General features: G+C 40.0%; 1 protein-coding gene across 1 annotated transcript in view; it reads right to left on the reverse strand.

The window, feature by feature from the left end:
- Positions 1–24784, reverse strand: part of SUCLG2 (succinate-CoA ligase GDP-forming subunit beta) — a 220251-nt gene that overhangs the window by 170598 nt on the left and 24869 nt on the right. The window contains 1 exon segment of the mRNA XM_050957476.1: positions 1012–1153. Coding sequence (XP_050813433.1) covers positions 1012–1153 — 142 coding nt within the window.

Genomic DNA, 24784 nt, shown 5'->3' on the forward strand with positions numbered 1-24784 from the left:
CTTCTTTGCAAGATTTGAGAATATTTACCTAAACGGTACATTTATTGTAAAATAGCTTATGAATATCAGAAACATCAGACAAAACACAGCTTTTTATTGCTAAACAGACTATTTCTGGAAAACTGACTATCCAAGAGTAATATGATGGCTGTGGTGCCAATCTGTTCTGATTAAGAACTGTAAGTAGAAAAAAAAAAAAAGGAAAAGCTGCTATCAAATATACTAATCAGATTTTTCAAAAATGCTTAAAAGCAAGGTGATTTACCAAACCACATTCTCTTTGAATAGCACTGCTACTCTGTCATGTTTGAGTTAAAAGTCCCTGTGACACAGGAACACTGTGTACTTCCATACTCTGTGCCAAATTCTTCCCGCAGGTATGCCACAATGTTGTTAGAGAACATGAACAAAGCATAGAATTTGGATTTAGCACATCTGGGTTCCTTTCCTGGCTTTTGTTACACACCTTTTGTCACTCACCTTTACGTGACTAAGATTCCACATATGAACAAACCCACTATACACAAATATAAATCTGTTTAAAAGTAATTTTATTGACACTTCTTTTCTTCCTTTGTTAGAACAGAGTTTTGTTTGAAAACAAGGTGGTTGTTTTTTAAAGATGTTCATCTGTTTCTGTCCCTTGCTCTCAAAGTCATGACCCTGCTCATGACATCACAATGATTTCTATAGCAGCCACTCATAATGTTGCAATCTTGATTCTGAATGTATTAAAACTGACATAAGCAATGTTAAAGACTCCATGTTATATGCTGTTTACAAAATAACATTATAGTGGAAATAAAACCAAACTCTGAAAAATATTGCTGTTATAAAGCTCACTTCACATGTGCAATGAAACAAGCACTTATTGCCTGGATGATATTTCAAACCTCTACAATAAACATCAAATTTAAGATTGTGTGCAACTAATATAACTTATTACAAGGCAATTTATTTTCCAGGCTGGTATCTAGCGAAGCAGATATCACCCATTACTAGTCAACTTACTTAGTCTCTTAGCAGCCTCGAGGGCATCATTCGCAGAGTCAGCCACGAAGAATCTCTGAACTGCAACCCCATGGTCTGCCATCAGTTTTTTACTCTGGTATTCCTGCAGGTTCAGCCATCGTTTTGGGGTTAACTGAACAGCCTACAGAAATAAAGAGAAATAACAAAATGCTCATTATGAACAGTTCATGCAACAGTCAACTGAACTATTAAGCCTCATGGTCACCTCAAATTAACAACAAACACAATTATTTAGGAGAAATGGAAGAATGTGCATCATTTTATGGAAATGCCATTTCAAATGTGTGGCTAAAACATTCTGAAACCTATCAAAGATACTAAAATGCTGCACAAGGCTCACGGTGATCTTGGCTGGATGTCTCTCTTATTTAAATCAACACAGGTTTTCAAATGTACTAGGTTTGATTTCTACAGTATATTTATGGTTTTATGCATTTCTGTGCTACCTAAGAATACTATTATAAAATTGTTACATTAATAAAAATATTCTTTGCTTTAGTTTAAATATACTAAATATTAAATAGTTGTCTTACATACAACAAGTTTCTCAGACACTATATATACACTGTACACCTAAGTAGGAAAAAAATCAATTAAGGGTTAAATTTTCAAAGTAATAATAAATCCCAACACATTTTAAAAGGTTTGGCAGCTATTCCTGATTGGCTCTGTTTTAGTGACCTTTTGTTAAAGGAACTAGCAAATTACCAGTGTGGCCATATGAGTCCAACAGTAGCAGCAGAACAACTTCCCAACCTCACCATACAAGGTTTACAAATTATTCATACTTTCACATACATAATTATACATATGTATATGCATTATATATACCATGGGTGGGGGGGGGGGGGCTGGGAGAGAGATAGAGACTTTTGCACACAAAACCAAAGGCCAGCAAATCAAAAGATCCCAAGCAAGTGCCATAGATGCACCATTGAAAAGTGCAGAAATGGGCATTTCAGAGTTGTGAACTCAAAGGAGTGGGCCTGAGGTCTACTCCTTTCTACACTGTACTGCTACATGGGAGCTGTTCCAGCTTCACCCTTTTTAGCTGGGATGCCTCAGCTCTTTCTTTAAAGCTTCAAATACTAATATTAAAGACCTTGCCGGACTATTGCTGAAGATTGTGAACAATCCTCTCTAGCTTCCTCGTCGAACATGAACAGCTTTGATGAACAAAGTAAAAAACGTGGTGCAGTATTCTTATGTCAATCACATCAGGTGGCTGCCCTGCCTGGCTCCATTTTACACTCTCCAAATATAGCTGGATTTTGTTTTTAGGCTAAGGGAATTTAGTGGTGGTGAAAGGTGCCAGAGTGACAGCCCTGGAGACTGAAGTCCTATTTATCCACATAATGGATACTGCACAGACAAAATGTAAGCATGCACCACCCTCTTCCCCACCACACACCCCCCTCTCCCCCTTAAGGAGCCTCAACACTGACTTAGGCCTGGTCTACACTGGGGGGAAATCGATCTAAGTTACGCAACTTCAGCTATGTAAATAACGTAGCTGAAGTTAACATACTTAGATCTACTCACCATGGTGTCTTTACCGTGGTGAGTTGACTGCTAACGCTCTCCCATCGACTCCGCCTGTGCCTCTCACCCTGATGCAATACCGGAATTGACGGGAAAGCACTCGGCAGTCGATTTATCGTGTCTAGACTAGACACGACAAATCGACCCCTGCTGGATCAATCACTGCCCGCCTATCTGGCAGGTAGTATAGACAAGCCCTTAGAGGCACCACTACCAGAAGAGAATAAGTCTCCATGTCCACTGCTAACAATACCAGCCATTTAGTGTCTGAAAGCACCTTGGACCCATTGGGTTCCAGAAGAAACAAATAATTACAACAATTTAGTAATAAAACCTGCTTCAGGAAGACTATTCAAAGATAGCTTTGCCATCAAAGCTGTGCAACCTTCTGGACATTTTTCCTCTATCCCATAAGCCATACCACTTATCTGGATAAGTTACTCTAGATCCAACTTTCCTTGCTTTTGTATATGTTACACTTCCATTATTACTATATTTTTTTCTTTATATATTCCATGATCTAAAGTAAAAAATAAATTTCATGTCATTTAGGCCCTGATTCTGCCAAACATTTGTACATGTTTAACTACAAGCACATCAGTAATCCCACTCATATTAAACACATGGGTAAATCTTTACAGAATTGAGGTTTTATATGTTCCCAGATCAGAGTGTTACAACTTACAGTGAATATGGAACAACAATCATTGTCAACACAATTTCTTTAAAAAATTAACTTTGGTTACAATTTACAAGGGGAATGTGGAGTGGGGAGAGACATCTGAAAGTACTACAGTAACCTCGATTTTAAATGTTCCATGACAAACCAACTCATGCTCCCCTCTCATGCACTTAACCAAGCACGGCTATATTTATAGAAATATCTGCAAGCTGGCTAACATTTCTTCTTGGGATCCACATTAAAATGGGCAAACAGACAAGGGAAGAGTTAACTGAAAAGGGCCATCAGCCTGAATGACAGCAGTGCTACCTGGCAGTGGTTTAATTACAATCTGTGTCATGCAGAAGACACTCTTCTCCTTATGGAGAGATGAACTGCTGCCCTGGTGGCAGATAAACCACCATTAGTTTCTCAGCTGCTGATAAAAGAAAAAGCACTGAAGGCATGCTGGCACCTCCCAGCTGGACAGAACAGAAAGGAATATTTATTATATTAATACTTGGCTCTCTAAAATCAGGACATAAAACATTGACTAAAAACAAAAAATGTTAATGAGTCCACCTTTCAACAATATACGGCTTTTGTGCAGTACTGGAGTTTTAGATATTACATTATATCAAAAACAAACATCCATCTGTTTGAACATAAGACACAAAAGACTGATATTAAAGACATGTAAAAGCCAAGTACTTTTATACAGGAAATGTGAGGTTTTGTGTATTACAAAGTGATTCCTGCAGAACTTAAACAATTACAAATGGCTCAGAACTCACATTTTAAATAACATGAGAAGTATTTTAGAAGAATAAAATGCTTATAGTGAATACCTACACTAACCTGGTTTTAGGTAATAATTCCACCATACAAGTGTCTCAACTTGTTTTCTATTTCTCTATGATCTTCAGAGTCAATACATTTACTTTTCGATTTATACACTATACCCAATAATTCCTGCATCAAGACCTCAATTTCTATTTGAATTGTAGCATATCTTTTAGAAAGAGTGGAGGAGGTTTCTTAGGCCTGGTCTACACTGGGGAGCGGGGAAGGGGGCTATCGATCTAAGTTACGCAACTTCAGCTATGTGAAAAACGTAGCTGAAGTCGACATACTTAGATCTACTCACTACAGTGTCTTCACTTCAGTGAGTCAACTGCTGATGCTCCCCCACCGACTCCACCTGTGCCTCTCACCCTGGTGGAGTACCGGAGTCAACAGGAGAGCACTCTGAGGGTCAATTTATCGCATCTAAACTAGACGCGATAAATCAACCCCCGCTGGATCAATCGCTGCCCGTCAATCCAGTGGATAGTATAGATATACCCTTAGATATATCCAGCACATTAAAAAGCTCCCCCCAGCCTCTTTTCCTGTGTGTGTCTGTTCAAGCACAGTTATAACATTAAAATCCTGGGGGCTTAATTTTAAACTCTTCATTTGGATTCGTCTTCAAAATATTCCTACGCTGAATTCATTCAACAAAATGTTAATGTAATCTGCTACAAAATAATTGCCACTAGTATACAGTTCAATTTTTATGATGTGTAAATATACATATCAGATACATACACACATGCAGATTGGAGTGAAGGATTACAGAAAGAAATGCATATCCCCAGGAATTTAAAAGTGATGAAACAGAGGTATACAATACTATATATCACAAGCTGAGGGAACTACTGTCCACTAGATGTCAGTTTTCCAATTTAAGGAGAAACAGCTACTTATAAGATTAAAAAAAGGTGGCTGATCTAAAGGTTGGCAAATATAGACACACAAGTGTTGTAGCTCAGTATTGTAGAGGCCAATCATCGTCAGAGGAGTGCTCAGGAAGGGTTTGTGCCTTACTGCATAGTTACACTGAGGACCAAATATGAATTGTGTAATTTCTTTCTTTTTTTCACTCCCTTTCCCCAAACACCAGTGTAAACCTTCCCAAATATTACTTGATTTCTGCTTCCAACTAAGGTACTTATCTCATGAGCTCTCATTTGCACTGTCAGCTGCCAGGCATCCCCTCACATACCCTACTAGAGCAGAAGCCAAAACAACTGCAATGAAAATGGAGTCCCAGAGATGATTAGACCCATTAGAGGTGACCTTGCAGCATGTAGCTACTGATCCTCTGCCTTGCCAGATGCAGTCTGAGATAGAAATTGGGGGGGAGACGAGAAGAGGCTTCGCATCAGCCAGGACCTTCAACAGCAAGTGACTGAGCCCTAATTTGTGTGAGGCAAAGGAGAATCCAGATGCACTACTTAGGCCCTAATCCAACAGAAGAGCAATCCCAGTTCCCTGTGGAACTAAGTATTGGGGAAGTTAATATCTAGTTTAAAAAATCCCTCTTGGTCAAGGGGCCGGAAGCTCATACCCATAACTCCAGTGAATACAGTATGTTTCGTATGCTTTTAAGTCACTTCTTAAAATTCCTCACGTGCCTGATTAAGCTCCTGCCTGCCTGTTCAGGTGCATCTCAGGCATTGAAAATTCTGGCCATTATGTTATCCGATAAGCCCCAAAAGAATAAGTTTTTGTTTTGTTTTTTTACAAGTCTTCAATGGGCATAACATTATATAAATGCTAAACATTATTTCAGCTGTAAGAGAAGGTAGAAGACAACTATCTTGGAATAAAAAGCTTGATCATACCAGCTGGCTTTGAGACATTCTGCTGTGGTTACTAGTTGTATTTGAGAAGTACACCTCTTTGTCAAGGCCTACATCCCTGAAGGCAGTCCTCATGCTCTCTCTCTCTTGCTCAATAGGGACTGACTTAACAGATACAAAAAAAATAAGCTCATGTCTTTTAGTTAATTCATTTATCATGCCTTGCAAATATCATTCAAGTAAAAAAAACAAAATTTTTACCTTAACCTTCTTGAAAGGTTTTCAAGATATTATTCAAGGTAACAATTCTATTCTCATTCAAACTAGACTTTAAAAATTTCTCTCCTAAAATATGCTATTACCACCAATGAACGGAACAAGTTACAGTTTTCATATTTCAATAGTGCTTTATCACTATTGGGTTTTTTTTTTCACCTCCAAACAAAAATGTTTCCAAGGAAGAGTTGTTGCAGTTTCATATTCCTGTTTAAAAAAAACAGATAAGTTATCAGCCTCACTTTGACAAAACATTTTGAAATTTCAAACTAGTGCACAGATAATCATTGTAAGCAAAACTACCTCAAAGAAATTCTTGTTTTCTATGCTCCTTAATATCCACTGTCATAACAGAAGATTATGTTTGAATTTACTCTCAACACTAAAATGATAGCTTTTTATGTCACTGACAGAGAAAAGTTTCTAGGCAAACCAAAAGAAAACATTAATGCTCCACAAGTTTTTCAATTTGATAACAATTACGATCTCCACAGAAAAAAGAAAATCATTACATTCATTACAATTAGTAAATTAAATGTATTAATTGCTACGGCTATTCAATTAGCTCTCTCTGGTTGGATGCAGCAAGCAAGTACTTTCAAAACAGATGTCATCGGGAAGGCTTTACATTGCTCAAGTATAAAGCAAGAGTAGGTATGAAAAATGATCTTCCTGAAATATTCCACTGTCACAAACAAAAAGCAAAGTGAGGTTAGTGGTTAAAGCATGAGGCTGGGAGTCAATTCTATTCCCAAATGCACTACTAGCATGTTGAATAACCTGGGCAAGTTCCATACCTCCTTGTACCTCCACCTTCAAAGTTTTCAAGTTGCAAAATGGGTATTAAAAAAATCTTACTACCTCACGAGTGTTGTGAAGCGTAACTAATGTTTGATAAGCCCTCTGGAGAGCAACAGATAAAAAAAGGTGTTGCACACGGTACACAGTGAGATTTGTTCTTGTACCACCATCGGAAAATAACATGAAAAAAAAGAAGAATGATCCATGCCAATATTACGAAGTCAGAGCTGAGCTATGGAGATGGAAAGAGCAAGAAGAGCATGGTTCAGAATCAAAGAACTGGCAAAATGGATAGCACAGCACCAGAACAAACCCCCGGAGAAATAATGAAAGACTATACTTCTATAGCAGAGGCACACCTTCGTTTGCAAACCATAAAGTACGGCACAATCATCTTACTTTAACTCTGAATTTCAACCAAGATGGGCTTTCAATCAGGATTTTTCACAACAGACAAAACTCCATGCGATAAATGAACTAGTGAAGAGGATGAATGAAAACAGCCTACTATTATATACATTTGTTGCTTATCTATACACTTTAGAAATCAGTGGAAACTGACTCCATATTAAAAGCTCTGCAAAGGGACATGAAAAAGTTACATTAAAGTTCTTGAGAAACAGACCTTTTGCCTTGAAAAGGGCAGGCAAAAGACAGTAATTACAAGGATTGAGTGAAGGAAAAAAGAAATGCCCCTCTCTAAGGGTACGTCCAGACTACCCCGCCGTATCAGCAGGTTAAAATCGATTGCTCGGGGATCGATATATCGCGTCTAATCTAGACGCGATATATCGATCCCCGAGCGTGCTTATATCGATTCCGGAACTCCATCAACCCCAACGGAGTTCCGGAATCGACACGGAGAGCCGCGGACATCGATCCCGCGCCGTCTGGATGGGTGAGTAATTCGATCTTAGATATTCGACTTCAGCTACGTTATTCATGTAGCTGAAGTTGCGTATCTAAGATCGATTTCCCCCCCCCAGTCTGGACCAGCCCTAAAAGATCTTGTGTCTTTCAAGAACATCTTAAAAGTGAAGACCTGGAATCATTTGTTATGGATTACAGGCTAAAGAAAAAAACACTGTGATAACCAACAGCAGAAAAGACACTAATCTTAAAATTAACTCCCAGCTCTAAGTAGTTCTCAGTTACGCTAAATACATGCTTGAATATAAAACAGAAAAATTTATCCTAATCAGAATGGAAACAAAGACCTTTGGATAGGTGGGACTACGGTGAATAGAATCAATGAAAGCCTCCAAGTCTTTACTCCTCACTTTTTCCCAGGGCTCAGAAGACTCTATATACAAGTCCCCTCAAATGCACTTATTTCAAGTATTCTCAAAACCTCATCAACATATTGTAGTCAGGAAAAACATCCCAGGGATCACACACACTCCATACCATGATGCATTTTAAAGATAAAAATAAGATACAGCACTGACTGAAGTTACCTGTGCTATTGCACAACTGTACAGCCTTAAGACAAACAACACAAAGGGCTCTATGGTAACAGGTTTTAAAAGAAACCTTACATTTTCCAGGCCGATTCTTTCCCTTGAGACTTATTAGCAAGATGCTTTCATGTGGCATGGAATGCGACTCTAACATCTCCTACCTGCCAGTTCTATTATTTATTCTCCCGCTCCCCTTTATGCCAGAGCTCTACTGCTGCGGACAATCTAGTTGCCCTCAGCAGTATTAAGATGCACTCCCAGAGGCACCAATGCACACTTGTCCATCCATAAAAAACAAACCATAGGGGAACCAGGCTGTGAGCAAGGATCTGTGAAAGTCATTTGAAAGTCTCTTTAAAGAAAATCTGAAAGGCTGAAGAGGGGAAGAGTAAAACAAGGAAAAGCACAGACTATTTTCTTATTTCTGTTCTCCCACTTCCCGCTTTCCACCCATAGCCCTTCCTCTCTTTCCACCTCCTCCCCCCACATTTCTGTCAGAAAAATCAAAGGAAAATCCCTGGGAGTATGCCATATATCTTTCACACAGGGCTGCATTTGGGTGGAAAGCACCACTTTTTAATAGCTGAAGATACACTTGGGTTTTATCCCATTTACTTCTTAGCAATCTATTTCTTCACTGTGGAGTTGTATCGCAACATGAGACGTGTAATCCATTTCATAGGTATTTCTGTCACTCCAACCTATCAAGGAGGCACTGCAAAAAGTCAATAAGTGGACCTTGCTGTAAAAGCCCCTGAGATTGTGTGTGACTTCTTGAATTTTGCATTTTAGTCTGACAGTAAAGAACTGGGAGAACTCGAGCCTCAGTATTTGTTGGTGTGAAGCATTTTCCGCTGGCTGATATTGCTTCAGAAGATTGTTTTCATTTGGAAAATGGCAATTTCTTAAAGCACACTTTAACCAAAACAAAAAAAAAAAAAAAACAAACCACCCTCAAATTCAAAATCCTCATCACTGTAAAAGCATCTTAATCTTAAATCTTAACATTTTCTGTTGTTTTCCCAACAGTCCAAAGAAGGCTTCATGGTTAAAGAAAACAAAAAAGAATTATTTCTAATTTTCTTTCCTTTTTCTGCACCCAACCCCTTTTTGTATATTTAAATTCAAGTTCATTTATCCAAAAGGGGAAAAAGCACAAGTCTCTCTTTACAGAATCACATAAGTGTAGGTCATCTAGTCCAGAACCCCTCACTCAAGGCAGGACTATGCAATAACTCGACCATTCCTGACAGGTGTTTGTCTAACCTGTTCTTAAAAACCTCCAATGACGGAGATTCTACAACCTCCCTAGGCAATTTGTTCTGGGGCTTATCTGTGTTTCTAACCCACAGAAACTAAAAACCCAGATAGTTGGATAAAGTGAAACTCAAGTTACAAGAATTAATCCCAGCGAAGAACATTTTTACTAGCATGTAAGATAACTGCCATTCACATCTTTACTGCAGGCTTCTAATGGAATCAGTGTTACTACTAACACATTTTTACAAGAGCCATTATTTAGAACCCAGATACATCAGGTTTGTTAAAAGTAGAGCAGTGCTTTTTAGGGCAGGGCAGGGGTCATTTAAATCAAACTGCAGAAACAGGATTTTTAAAAAGGGGTTGGTCAAAAAATGTTATACGTAATCACTATGAGCATTAGTATACTCAGTTTGTGACACATTTGAAAGTTGTAGTTGAAAACTTAATGTCTCTCCACTGTAAAAAGCGTTCCAGGGTGATTTTCTTCCCTTCTTTTCTTTCCCTGGTCTTAGAAGCTAATATAAGAAGAGAAAAACTAAAGAGATAGAATCAAAGATTCAGAAAGATATGCACCTGCAAAAGCAAGGAAAAAATATGAGAGATAAAGAGTAAACCCTTCCTCTAAACGCACCATAAATTCACAATTCTCACTCTAGGGTTAGTATTCCCTAGTGTTAATCCATAGGTACTCAAAGAGTTCAGAGATTTTTTTTTAATTTATGGGGCCAAGCCAGGTTTTCATAGAATCACTATTAGAGGTAACTGAATTTCCCCTTCTTAACAAACCTGCTGTGAGTTATACCTGTACATATATAAGTTCTGTATATTTTGCTTGTGGGCATGTATACTTCACAAACACTACCATTCAGATGAGAGATCTTCCATTGTTGTTTGCAGGTAGTAATAGCTGTGTTGCTCCCAAGATATTAGACACACAAGGCAGGTGAGGTAATATCTTTTATTGGACCAACTTCTGTTAGTGAAAGAGACAAGCTTTTGAGTGACACAAAGCTCTTCTTCTGAAAGCTTGTCTCTCTCACCAACAGAAGTTGGTCCAATAAAATATATTATTACCTCACCCACATTTATCATTCAGATGAGTTACATAGGCACATTAAAAGGGAACGTAAGGCATCTTTTTCTGAGCCCCCCCAAACCTAAATATATCAGGCATTTATTGGCTATTTTTAGAGAGTAAAAAAGACTGTTTACATTGCCACAATCATCTCTATTTCCTGCTGTTTTGTTTGTATAAAATGCTCAGGGCTAAAGGTTGCCTCCCTCATCTCTCTGTAATAGTAGCATGTTATCTCAGGGATGTCAAATTAAGTTCATTCCCTACCCAGTTTCCTGTTGCTTGAGATGTCACAAGGTGATAGAAATTAAAAGACAATTAGAATATGAATAAGAACAAAACGATAATTAAACAGGAGTGGAACAAGCAGCATATCTGACAGAAGGAAACAGTTTTCATATATAAAAAGACACTTGGAAATAGCAGTCAACAAAGATATTTTAGTCCTTATCTGTATGCAGCATTAATTACCATCAGACTCTCAGGATCTTTCAACTGACCCACAAGGTTTCTTCCAAGTGTCTGCTTAAAAAAGCAAACCAAAAAATAAAACCCCTTATTTTTTGTGCATTTGAACAGGAAAAACTGCCTTAATATATTCAAAACAAAAAAAAGTTTTCAAATTGTAGGGTAATTGGCTGCTTGGGAAAAGATACTATCTTAGTTCTCCACAGAAGGAAATCTTCCATTTAGCCACAAAACAGATACAGCACAGGTAGTGCAAACTCCACCACGCCGCTCCACCACTATCCCCGAGAAGCTTGTTCCGTTTCATGTTCATTCAATCTCTGGCCTCTCTGCTGAAACTACTAGCAATGACTCCAGGTATGCTGGCACCACATGCTCACATTTCAGATGCCAACTCACCACGAAACAGACTAAAGAGTAACCCAGTTCATCTCACATACTGCAGAGAGACAGCTATTAGATATCAAGCTAGCAATAACCTGGACAGGATCTGAACTTATGACTTAGCAAAGAGGATATATAATTTATTCCAATCCATTGTGCCAGTCACTTTGCATTGTTTTTCACTTACTTTCAGGAGGTTAATTTCTACATAGCCTTATCTTACCTCAAAGAAGTGTGGAACTAAAAGCCGACTTCATACAACCTATTCAATGTACTTTGATGTTCAGAAATGGCAGCTTTCGACCTGCAAATGTTGAACAAGTTTTGGACTGGAAAAGCAATTGATTGTCCTGGGCTGATAAACCAGTTTCCAGATCCCTGCCTGTCCACGACAGATAAAACTCAGCCAAATACATAACTATATAGCCTTTAGCTCAATCAGCTGGTAGCTGCTGGCAAGCGATATCTTGTTGAAAAGTGTCATCATTTGTGAAAATCGTAGCAAGAACTGGAGAGGATCAAGTAAGACTTTCAGCCAGTTACCATCCTGCTTTAAAAGCCATAGATCTGTAATCTTTAAACACCACATACTCTCTCTAAATATTAATCGGTTGGTGTGTTTTTTCTTGGACAAATATTAAAGTATTGTAATAAATAGCAATGGGGAAATCTTAATAGGATGGATTCAGATAAACATCCAAAGATTCAGATCTTCAACTCTACTTTGGAATTTTGTTTAAGAATAAGAATTTCAAAAATTATTATGTAATTTCCTGCGTAACTGTACATACAGTTACATCAACTGAGTAAACACACTAAATATTGGTGGATATAAGTGACAATTTATACATCCCAGTATTCATTTGCATGTATAAACTGCCAGTTTGCATATGTACTTCTGGAAATCAGGCACTTTTTTGGATAATCTATTAAAGAGGCCCTGCTTCTGGACTTCAACCTGCAATTTACTAGTGTTCGGTTTAAAACAACGTGCACTTACCAAAATATAAATGGCTATTCTACATGTACAAGGTTACTAAACCAATTTTATCAATTAATCAGACAAACTCTTTAAGGCAGGGACTGTCTCTTACTATGTACTTCCTACAGCATAGAGCCGAAAGGGGCTGAAATAACTGTTTCATCTGTGTAATAATTATAATAATAATAAATAATAATGTGAAGTTTGAAAACAAACTCCAATTAAGGAAGATACATAAAGTACTATGGCATCCATAAATGTTCAAATTTTACAAACAGCATGTAACCAGATCAACTTTCGAATACTTAGCTATACAACCTGGAAAAAAATTTTTGGAGAAATGCATACACAGACAGGCAAAAGGAATCTATCAATAAAACTGCACTCGCCAGGAGGTGATGCAGAAGTGATTAAACAAATTCATCCATTAGTATTACTAATATCAAACAATGACTGCTTACAATGGGAGTTCTCAAACTGGGGGTCAAGATCCCTCAGGAGGTCGTGAGGTTATTACATGGGAGGCTGTGAACTGTCAACCTCCACCCTAAACCCCGCTTTTCCTCCAGCATTTATAATGGTGTTAAATATACTTTAAAATGTTTTTAATTTATGGGGAGGGTTGCACTGAGAAGTTTGCTATGTGAAAGGGGTCATCAGTAAAAAAGTTTGAGATCCACTGGCTTACAATATGGAATTCTTAATGAAAAGAGATTTATTTTAAGCTCTTTCACGACATGCATTTCCTCACTTTCAGAGTATTTTACTGAAAACCTACAGGTATTTCAAAATAAAGATCTAATAATAAACTGCCAAAACCTGTCTATTCTGGTTTTTTATGCTTCTACATAGCTAAAGTCCTACCAAATTAACGGTCCATTTTGGTCAATTTCACAGTCACAGAACTTTTAAAAATCATCAATTTCATTATTTCAGATATTTAAATTTGAAATTTCACAGTGGTGTAACTGTAGGGGTTCTAACTCAACTCTGAAGGCAGCAGCGCAGAAGTAAGGGTGGCATGGTATGGTACTGCCACCCTTATTTCTGCGCTGTTGCTGATGGGCCACGGCTTTCAGAGCTGGGCACCTGGCCAACAGCCACCACTCTCCTGAGCTGCCTTCAGAGCTGGGTGGCTGAAGTAAGGGTGGCAATACTGCAACCCCCCTACAGTAACCTTGCAACTCCCCCCACAATTCTCTTTAGAGTTGGGACCCCCAGTTTGAGAAACGCTGGTCTCCCCTGTGAAATCTGTATAGTATAGGGTAAAAATACACAAAAGACCAGATTTCATGGGGAGAGACCAGATTTCACAGTCCGTGACTCGTTTTTCACAGCCATGAATTTGGTAGGGCCCTACACATAGCTAACACTGGGAAGACAGGAAGGGGAAATAAAATTTCATGAATCTCCAAAATCTTTTAAAGCTTTCATTCATTTAAAAATTCTCTTACTGCGGTAGCTTACTCTGCCAGTTTCAGGAGACCGAAGAGTTTCCAGTTCAGCTTTACACTACAAAGTGGTTTGAAAGTGACTGGAGGGGCACAATCTGCTAATGAAAAGGCAGCTTTGATGGGAAGGAACAATTTAAAATAGCAAAGAATCCTGTGGCACCTTATAGACTAACAGACGTTTTGGAGCATGAGCTTTCGTGGGTGAATACCCACTTTGTCAGATGCATGTAGTGGAAATTTCCAGGGGCAGGTATATATATGCAAGCAAGCTAGAAATAACGAGGTTAGTTCAATCAGGGAGGCTGAGGCCCTGTTCTAGCAGTTGAGGTGTGAAAACCGAGGGAGGAGAAACTGGTTCTGTAGTTGGCAAGCCATTCACAGTCTTTGTTTAATCCTGAGCTGATGGTGTCAAATTTGCAGATGAACTGAAGCTCAGCAGTTTCTCTTTGAAGTCTGGTCCTGAAGTTTTTCTGCTGCAGGATGGCCACCTTAAGGTCTGCCGTAGTGTGACCAGGGAGCTTCCATCCCGGCCACATCACACGATCCTTTGTCTACAGCCAAGCACTGAGGTACAACCGCATCTGCTCTAACCCCTCAGACAGAGACCAACACCTACAAAATCTCCACCAAGCATTCTCAAAACTACAGTACCTGCACAAGGAAATAAGGAAGCAGATCAACAGAGCCAGACGTGTACCAGAAGCCTCCTACTGCAAGACAAACCCAAGAAAGAAACCAACAGGACACCACTGGCCATCACATACAGTCCCCAGCTAAAACCCCTCCAACACATCATCAGGGATCTACAACCCATCCTGGACAATGATCCCACACTTTCACAGGCCTTGGGTGGCAGGCCAGTCCTTGCCCACAGACAACCTGCCAACCTGAAACATATTCTCATCAGTAACTGCACACCACACCATAGTAATTCTAGCTCAGGAACCAATCCATGCAACAAACCTCGATGCCAACTCTGCCCACATATCTACACCAGCGACACCATCACAGGACCTAAACAGATCAGCCACACTATCACCGGTTCATTCACCTGCACGTCCACCAATGTAATATACGCCATCATATGCCAGCAATGCCCCTCTGCTATGGACATCAGCCAAACTGGACAGTCTCTATGGAAAAGGATAAGTGGACACAAATCAGATATTAGGAATGGCAATATACAAAAACCTGTAGGAGAACACTTCAACCTCCCTGGCCACACTATAGCAGACCTTAAGGTGGCCATCCTGCAGCAGAAAAACTTCAGGACCAGACTTCAAAGAAAAACTGCTGAGCTTCAGTTCATCTGCAAATTTGACACCATCAGCTCAGGATTAATCGAAGACTGTGAATGGCTTGCCAACTACAAAACCAGTTTCTCCTCCCTTGGTTTTCACACCTCAACTGCTAGAACAGGGCCTCAGCCTCCCTGATTGAACTAACCTCATCTCTAGCTTGCTTGCATATATATATACCTGCCCCTGGAAATTTCCACTACATGCATCTGACAAAGTGGGTATTCACCCACGAAAGCTCATGCTCCAAAATGTCTGTTAGTTTATAAGGTGCCACAGGATTCTTTGCTGCTTTTACAGATCCAGACTAACACGGCTACCCCTCTGATACTCAATTTAAAATAGTCATCTTTAGCAATTCACACCCATCTTCTCCATTCCAGGTGCCGGTTCGACCTCCTCACTCCCCACAAACTAACTCCCCCCTCCCCATTTAACTTAGCAGATGCACAAGATTTTTTTTCGTTATTTCAGATACGAAATCTCACGCATACTCTGCCGAGAGTCTGAAGTCATCAGAGAGGTCAATCAGAATCTTGGACAGACAGTGTCCCCAGCCTAAGTCTAAGTAGTAATGGACAATGAAGAAATACTCTTCCATGTTGTTTTTCCAACTATATACAATACCCAAACAGAATTGTTACTTACAAACATCATAAGACAAAAACAGTATTTGTCCCAGTTAAGAATTACATTAGACTAGTTTCACTGACTACTCAATTAATGTTTGTACAGTTCTTTGAAGATAAAATGATATTTAAATATAAATATTATGCAGGATTTTGCCTTGCCTGGGTTAGTGATGAGATTTTTGATAGCTCCACCAGAAAAACAAGGTAACTTGAAGGACTTATTTTCCCCTAGCAAGAGTTTTTAGGGCAAATCCATAGTCTGTACGTTCAGAGTCAGTAAAAGAAAATGCATTTGTGAGGTTTATTTTATGAGTTATTGTTTGAGCCACTTTATTTGGACAAATGTAAAAGGAAAACAACACTCAATTTCATGACTTGCAGTATCCCTTCTTTATTCAAGATAGAAAACCAGTATTAATATCATGAAGTGAAGATGGCCATGTTAGAAATATTTGATTTTAAGGCTGGTCAAATGAAATACAAACTAATACTTAACATCTACCCGCCCAATTCCGCTTCACTGAACCAAATATAGCTATAACTTGAGCCTCATAGATTCTGTGTGAAGCAGCTCTACCAAAGCAAATGATCTGCCATATATTTATAGTGTCCAGGATTATAAATATAGAACATTTCGTAATGGGTTATATTGGAAACAAGTCATCTAGGGAGCAAAATATCAGGGGGAAAATCCTTAGGAAGTGTGTCTTAATAGACAACAGCATCTACCTTTAGTATGTGTTATCTAAAGCAAAAGTTATCTAACCAAGTGTTATCTAACCAAAAATGTATGTGCTTATCTATCAGATTATCTACTGTTTCACAATTTATTTCATTAATTTATGTGCTATGATGGGTAATACAAAGAAATCTTTACAGTTCCAAGTGTATGTGGAAGGAAACAAATATACAAAGACGATGATGAAAAAGTGTACTAGTCATCAATAAAAGAAGAAAAGATTTCTATTACACTGTGAGCTGTTCAATAAATGTAATTACAATATTGTAGTAGAAGTTCATATCGAAAGGAACAGCAGGAAAGATAACTGGGGAAGCTTTCAAATGAATCAGTGTTAAAACATTAGGCTTTATTCTGTATACTTATACAAATGTGTGGCATTTAAAAAACAATCTCTGATTTTTTTTTTTTTTTTGACACTTACACTCTGATGTCTGAAAACTAACAAGAGCTGGATTGACACTGAATGAAAACTTTGAAAATAAACAAAAGATGTTTGTATCCGACAATGTTCATTTAACAAAAAAGTTTATCTACAGTAGCTAAGCTATCATACATTTAATTAAATATGATGCATCGTGGAGGTGAATGCCTGGCTGCGAAGATGGTGTCGCCAGGAGGGCTTTGGCTTCCTCGACCACGGGATGCTACTTGAGGAAGGACTGCTAGGAACAGATGGCGTTCACCTTTCGAAGAGGGGAAAGGCCTTATTTGCGCACAGACTGGCAAACCTGGTAAGGAGGGCTTTAAACTAGGTTCGACGGGGACAAGTGAGCAAAGCCCACAGGTAAGTGGGGAACAAGACCTGGGAGATGGGTTGGAAACAGGAGGGAGCACGGGCTATAATGGCAGAGAGGAAGGAGGGTCAGGGCAAAGCTGGGAGGCAAAATCAAACCAGTATCTTAGATGCCTTTATACAAATGCAAGAAGTATGGGTAATAAGCAGGAAGAACTGGAAGTGCTAATAAATAAATACAACTATGACATTATTGGTATTACTGAAACTTGGTGGGATAATACACACGACTGGAATGTTGGTGTGGATGGGTATAGTTTGCTCAGGAAGGATAGACAGGGGAAAAAGGGAGGAGGTGTTGCCTTATATATTAAAAATGTACACACTTGGACTGAGGTGGAGATGGACATAGGAGACGGAAGGGTGGAGAGTCTCTGGGTTAGGCTAAAAGGGGTAAAAAACACAGGTGATGTCGTGCTGGGAGTCTACTACAGGCCACCTAATCAGGCGGAAGAGGTGGATGAGGCTTTTTTCAAACAACTAACAAAATCATCCAAAGCCCAAGATTTGGTGGTGATGGGGGACTTCAACTATCCAGATATATGTTGGGACAATAACACCGCGGGGCACAGACTATCCAATAAGTTCCTGGACTGCATTGCAGACAACTTTTTATTTCAGAAAGTTGAAAAAGCTACTAGGGGGGAAGCTGTTCTAGACTTGATTTTAACAAATAGGGAGGAACTTGTTGAGAATTTGAAAGTAGAAGGAAGCTTGGGTGAAAGTGATGGTGGTAGGGGACAACCTTGGTTCGAGTGATCATGAGCTGATTCAGTTCAAACTAGATGGAAGGATAAACAAATGTAGATCTGCGATTAGGGTTTTTGACTTCTCGAGGGCTAATTTTAAAGAGTTAAGGAAATTAGTTAGGGAAGTGGATTGGACGGAGGAATTAGTGGATTTAAATGTGGAGGAGGCCTGGAATTACTTTAAGTCACAGCTGCGGAGACTGTCGGAAGCCTGCATCCCGAGAAAGGGGAAAAGAACCATGGGCAGGAGTTGTAGGCCAAACTGGATGAGCAAGCAACTCAGAGAGGGGATTAGACAAAAGCAGAAAGCTTACAGGGAGTGGAAGGAAGGCAGGATCAGTAAAGAAAGCTACCTTGCTGAGGTCAGAACATGTAGGAATAAAGTGAGGAAGGCTAAAAGCCACATTGAACTGGAACTTGCAAAGGGAATCAAAACCAATAGTAAAAGGTTCTACAGCCACATAAATAAGAAGAAAACAAAGAAAGAAGAAGTGGGGCCGCTATACACTGAGGATGGAATGGAGGTTAAGGATAACCTAGGCATGGCCCAACATCTAAACAAGTACTTTGCCTCCGTTTTTAATAAGACTAGTGAGGAACCTTGCGATGATGGAGGGATGATAAACGGGAATGTGGATATGGAAGTGGATATTACTGCAACTGAGGTAGAGGCCGTACTTGAACAGCTCGATGGGACGAAGTCGGAGGGCCCGGACAATCTCCACCCGAGGATATTAAAGGAACTGGCGCGTGAAATTGCGAGCCCGTTAGCGAGAATTTTTAAGCAATCGATAAACTCGGGGGTTGTGCCGTATGACTGGAGGATTGCTAATGTAGTTCCTATTTTTAAGAAAGGGAATAAGAGTGATCCGGGTAATTATAGGCCTGTTAGCTTGACGTCTGTAGTATGTAAGGTCTTGGAAAAAATTTTAAGGGAGAAAGTAGTTAAGGACATAGAGGTCAATGGTAATTGTGACGAATTGCAACACGGATTTACTAAAGGTAGATCGTGCCAAACCAATCTGATCTCCTTCTTTGAGAAGGTGACGGATTACTTAGATAAAGGAAATGCGGTAGATATAATTTACCTAGATTTCAGTAAGGCGTTCGACACGGTTCCGCACACGGAGCTGTTAGTTAAATTGGAAAAGCTGGGAGTGAATATGAAAGTTGTAAGGTGGATAAGGAACTGGTTAAAGGGGAGACTCCAGAGGGTCGTATTGAAAGGTGAACTGTCGGACTGGAAGGAGGTCACCAGTGGAGTCCCTCAAGGATCGGTTTTGGGACCGATCTTATTTAACCTTTTTATTACTGACCTTGGCACAAAGAGCGGGAATGTGCTAATAAAGTTTGCGGATGACACAAAGCTGGGGGGTATTGCTAACATGGAGAAGGACAGGGATACTATTCAGGATGATCTGAACCACCTTGTAAACTGGAGTAATAGAAATAGGATGAAATACAATAGTGAAAAGTGCAAGGTCATGCATTTAGGAATTAATAATAAGAATTTTGGATATACGTTGGGGGCGCATCAGTTGGAAGCGACGGAGGAAGAGAAGGACCTTGGGGTACTGGTTGATAGCAGGATGACTATGAGTCGCCAATGTGATACGGCTGTTAAAAAAGCAAATGCGATTTTGGGATGCATCAGGCGGGGTATTTCCTGCAAGGATAAGGATGTGTTAGTACCGTTGTATACGGCGTTGGTGAGACCCCATCTGGAATACTGTGTGCAGTTCTGGTGTCCCATGTTCAAGAAGGATGAATTCAAACTGGAACAGGTTCAGAGACGGGCTACAAGGATGATCCGAGGAATGGAAAAACTGCCTTATGAAAGGAGACTCAAAGAGCTTGGCTTGTTTAGCCTGGCCAAAAGAAGGCTGAGGGGGGATATGCTCGCCCTATATAAATATATCAAGGGGGTTAACGTTAGGGAGGGAGAGGAATTATTTAAGTTTAGTACTAATGTAGCCACGAGGACGAATGGGTATAAACTGGATATTAGGAAGTTTAGACTTGAAATTAGACGAAGGTTTCTGACCATTAGGGGAGTGAAGTTCTGGAATAGCCTTCCGAGGGAAGTAGTAGGGGCAAAAGACTTTCCTGGCTTTAAGACAAAGCTTGATAAGTATATGGAGGGGATGTTATGATAGGATCGTTAATTTGGGCAATTGATCTTGAATTACCACCAGACAGGTCTGCTCAATGGTCTGCGGGGAGATGTTGCATGCGATGGGTACTGAGTTGCTGCGGAGAATTCCTTCTTGGGTGCTAGCTGGTGACTCTTGCCCACATGCTCAGGGTTTAGCTGATCGCCATATTTGGGGTCGGGAAGGAATTTTCCTCCAGGGCGGATTGGCAGGTGCCCTGGAGGTTTTTCGCCTTCCCCTGCAGCGTGGGGCACGGGTCACTTGCTGGTGGTGTCTCTGCAGCTTGAGGTCTTCAAACCATTTTTGAGGATTTCAATAACTCGGTCCTGGGATAGAGGTTGTTATAAAATTGGATGGGTGGGGTTCTGTGGCCTGCCTTGTGCAGGAGGTCAGACTAGATGATCAGATTGGTCCCTTCTGACCTATGAGTCTATGAGTCTATGATCATGAAATCATAGAATTTGCAATTCTAAGGAAGGGTAGAAGGGAGTACAGCAGAATAGAGACAATGGATTTCAGGAAGGCGGATTTTGGTAAGCTCAGAGAGCTGATAGGCAAGGTCCCATGGGAATTAAGACTGAGGGGGAAAACAACTGAGGAAAGTTGGCAGTTTTTCAAAGGGACGCTATTAAGGGCCCAAAAGCAAGTTATTCCGATGGTTAGGAAAGATAGAAAATGTGGCAAAAGACCACCTTGGCTTACCCTTGAGATCTTGCGTGACCTACAAAATAAAAAGGCGTCATATAAAAAATGGAAACTAGGTCAGATCACGAAGGATGAATATAGGCAAATAACACAGGAATGCAAAGGCAAGATTAGAAAAGCAAAGGCACAAAATGAACTCAAACTAGCTATGGGAATAAAGGGAAACAAGAAGACTTTTTATCAATACATCAGAAGCAAGAGGAAGACTAAGGACAGGGTAGGCCCACTGCTCAATGAGGAGGGGGTAACAGTAACGGGAGACTTGGAAATGGCAGAGATGCTTAATGACTTCTTTGATTCGGTCTTCACTGAGAAGTCTGAAGGAATGTCTAGTATAGTGAATGCTTACGGGAAGAGGGTAGATTTAGAAGAGAAAATAAGCAAAGAGCAAGTAAAAAATCACTTAGAAAAGTTAGATGCCTGCAAGTCACCAGGGCCTGATGAAATGCATCCTAGAATACTCAAGGAGTTAATAGAAGAGGTATCTGAGCCTCTAGCTATTATCTTTGGGAAATCATGGGAGACGGGGGAGATTCCAGAAGACTGGAAGGGGGCAAATATAGTGCCCATCTATAAAAAGGGAAATAAAAACAACCCAGGAAACTACAGACCAGTTAGTCTAACTTCTGTGCCAGGGAAGATAATGGAGCAGGTAATCAAAGAAATCATCTGCAAACACTTGGAAGGTGGTAAGGAGATAGGGAATAGCCAGCATGGATTTGTAAAGAACAAATCGTGTCAAACTAATCTGATAACGTTCTTTGATAGGATAACGAGCCTTGTGGATAAGGGAGAAGCGGTGGATGTGATATATCTAGACTTCAGTAAGGCATTTGATACAGTCTCGCATGATATTCTTATAGATAAGCTAGGAAAGTACAATTTAGATGGGGCTACTATAAGGTGGGTGCATAACTGGCTGGATAACCATACTCAGAGAGTAGTTAATGGCTCCCAATCCTGCTGGAAAGGTATAACAAGTGGGGTTCCGCAGGGTTCTGTTTTGGGACCGGTTCTGTTCAATATCTTCATCAACGATTTAGATGTTGGCATAGAAAGTACGCTTATTAAGTTTGCGGACGATACCAAACTGGGAGGGATTGCAACTGCTTTGGAGGACAGGGTCAAAATTCAAAATGATCTGGACAAGTTGGAGAAATGGTCTGAGGTAAACAGGATGAAGTTCAATAAAGATAAATGCAAAGTGCTCCACTTAGGAAGGAACAATCAGTTTCACACATACAGAATGGGAAGAGACTGTCTAGGAAGGAGTATGGCAGAAAGAGATCTAGGGGTCATAGTGGACCACAAGCTTAATATGAGTCAACAGTGTGATACTGTTGCAAAAAAAGCAAACGTGATTCTGGGATGCATTAACAGGTGTGTTGTAAACAAGACACGAGAAGTCATTCTTCCGCTTTACTCTGCGCTGGTTAGGCCTCAACTGGAGTACTGTGTCCAGTTCTGGGCACCGCATTTCAAGAAAGATGTGGAGAAATTGGAGAGGGTCCAGAGAAGAGCAACGAGAATGATTAAAGGTCTTGAGAACATGACCTATGAAGGAAGGCTGAAGGAATTGGGTTTGTTTAGTTTGGAAAAGAGAAGACTGAGAGGGGACAGGATAGCAGTTTTCAGGTATCTAAAAGGGTGTCATCAGGAGGAGGGAGAAAACTTGTTCACCTTATTCTCCAATGATAGAACAAGAAGCAATGGGCTTAAACTGCAGCAAGGGAGATTTAGGTTGGATATTAGGAAAAAGTTCCTAACTGTCAGGGTAGTTAAACACTGGAATAGATTGCCTAGGGACGCTGTGGAATCTCCATCTCTGGAGATATTTAAGAGTAGGTTAGATAAATGTCTATCAGGGATGGTCTAGACAGTATTTGGTCCTGCCATGAGGGCAGGGGACTGGACTCGATGACCTCTCGAGGTCCCTTCCAGTTCTAGAGTCTATGAGTCTATGAGTTTATGTATACATATATTTTTTATTTAAATGTACTTTCTTGTTTACTTCCTGGTATGGTAGTAGCCAACATACAAACATTTCAAACTAGAAATAAGCTGCAAATTTTTAACAGTAAAGGTAACTAACCAATGGAACCAAGGAATGTGGCAGGGCACCACTCATTTGAAATCTTTAAATCAACATGGGATGTCTTTCTGAAAGATGTCCTCCAGTTTAGCCACAACGTTATTTGGCTTGTGTCATAAACAGATAGCTAAGGGTTAATGTCTCTTTCACCTGGAAAGGAGTAACCTGAAACACCTGACCAGAGGACCAATCAGGAAACAAGACTTTTTCAAATCTGGGTGGAGGGAAGTTTTGGGTGTGAGTTCTTTGTTCTTTGTCTTGTGTCTGACCCTCTCGGCTCTGAGAGTGATCTTTCTGTCTCCTGGCTTTCTAATCTTCTGTTTCCAAGTTGTAAGTACAAGGGTAGTAAGACAATAAGTTTATATTTTTTTTTGTATTTACATGTGTGTAGTTGCTGGAATGTTTAAACTGTATTCTTTTTGGATAAGGCTGGTTATTCATTTTTTTCTTTTAAGCAAATGACCCTGTATTTGTCACCTTAATACAGAGAAACCATTTTTATGTATTTTTTCTTTCTTTTTATAAAGCTTTCTTTGTAAGACCTGTTGGAGTTTTTCTTTAGTGGGGACTCCAGGGAATTGAGTCTGCAGCTCACCCGGGAATTGGTGGGAGGAAGAAGTCAGGGGGAAAATCTCTTTGTGTTAGATTTACTAAGCCTGACTTTGCATACCCTCTGGGTAAGGGGGAAGAGAGATTAGCTCTCTCGGTACTTGTGTTTCCAGGACTGGAAACAGGGAGGGTGGAGTCCCTCTGTTTAGATTCACGGAGCTTGCTTCTGTATCTCTCTCCAGGAACCCAGGGAGGGAACACCTGGAGGGGAGGAGGGGGAAGGGAAATGGTTTATTCCCCTTTGTTGTGAGACTCAAGGAATCTGAGTCTGGGGGTCCCCCAGGGAAGGTTTTGGGGAGACCACAGTGAGCTAGGCACTGTATAAATCCCTGGCTGGTGGCAGCTTTACCAGGTCCAAGCTGGTAACTAAGCTTGGAGGTTTTCATGCTAACACCCATATTTTGGACGATAAGGTCCAAATCTGGGAAAAAATGTTATGACAGCTTGACGCAGAAATCACTGGATGAAGTTCTGGCCTGCACTGTCTCTCTTTCGTAGGAGAACTAACTAGGATGATTCTGCAGCAAATCTTATAAATCTCTGTATTTCAAAACGTAACATGGGTATACCATGTGCCCCACATTGATGTGACTTCTTACCCTTCCCAGAGATAGTCCAAATGCAATTGTTTAACATTGTTTTAAGTACCTGTAACTTGAATGTTTATCTGTTTAAACCACACTGCCTTCATTAGTATGGCCTTGACCAGGAGACAGCCCTGTAATACCACACAGAGGAGAAAGAGGGCATAGTCTTATCCTATAAGAACCACACTTAAATCTCCTCCAGGTGGAAACGGAGGTTGCCCTCCTCTGACCTAAAATAGTACGAAAATATGACAAGAGTAATGTATTTTTTTAAGTCAACCACAACTTTATGAACAATCCTATTTTCCATGAAGTCATCTTTTCATTCAGAGTCTCCTGTAGGTTCAGCAGGGGAAACTTTTAATATTAAAGTCCTGATGTTACAACAATTTTTTTAAA

The sequence above is a fragment of the Gopherus flavomarginatus genome, chromosome 6, assembly GCF_025201925.1.
Source record: "Gopherus flavomarginatus isolate rGopFla2 chromosome 6, rGopFla2.mat.asm, whole genome shotgun sequence".
NCBI lineage: Eukaryota > Metazoa > Chordata > Testudines > Testudinidae > Gopherus > Gopherus flavomarginatus.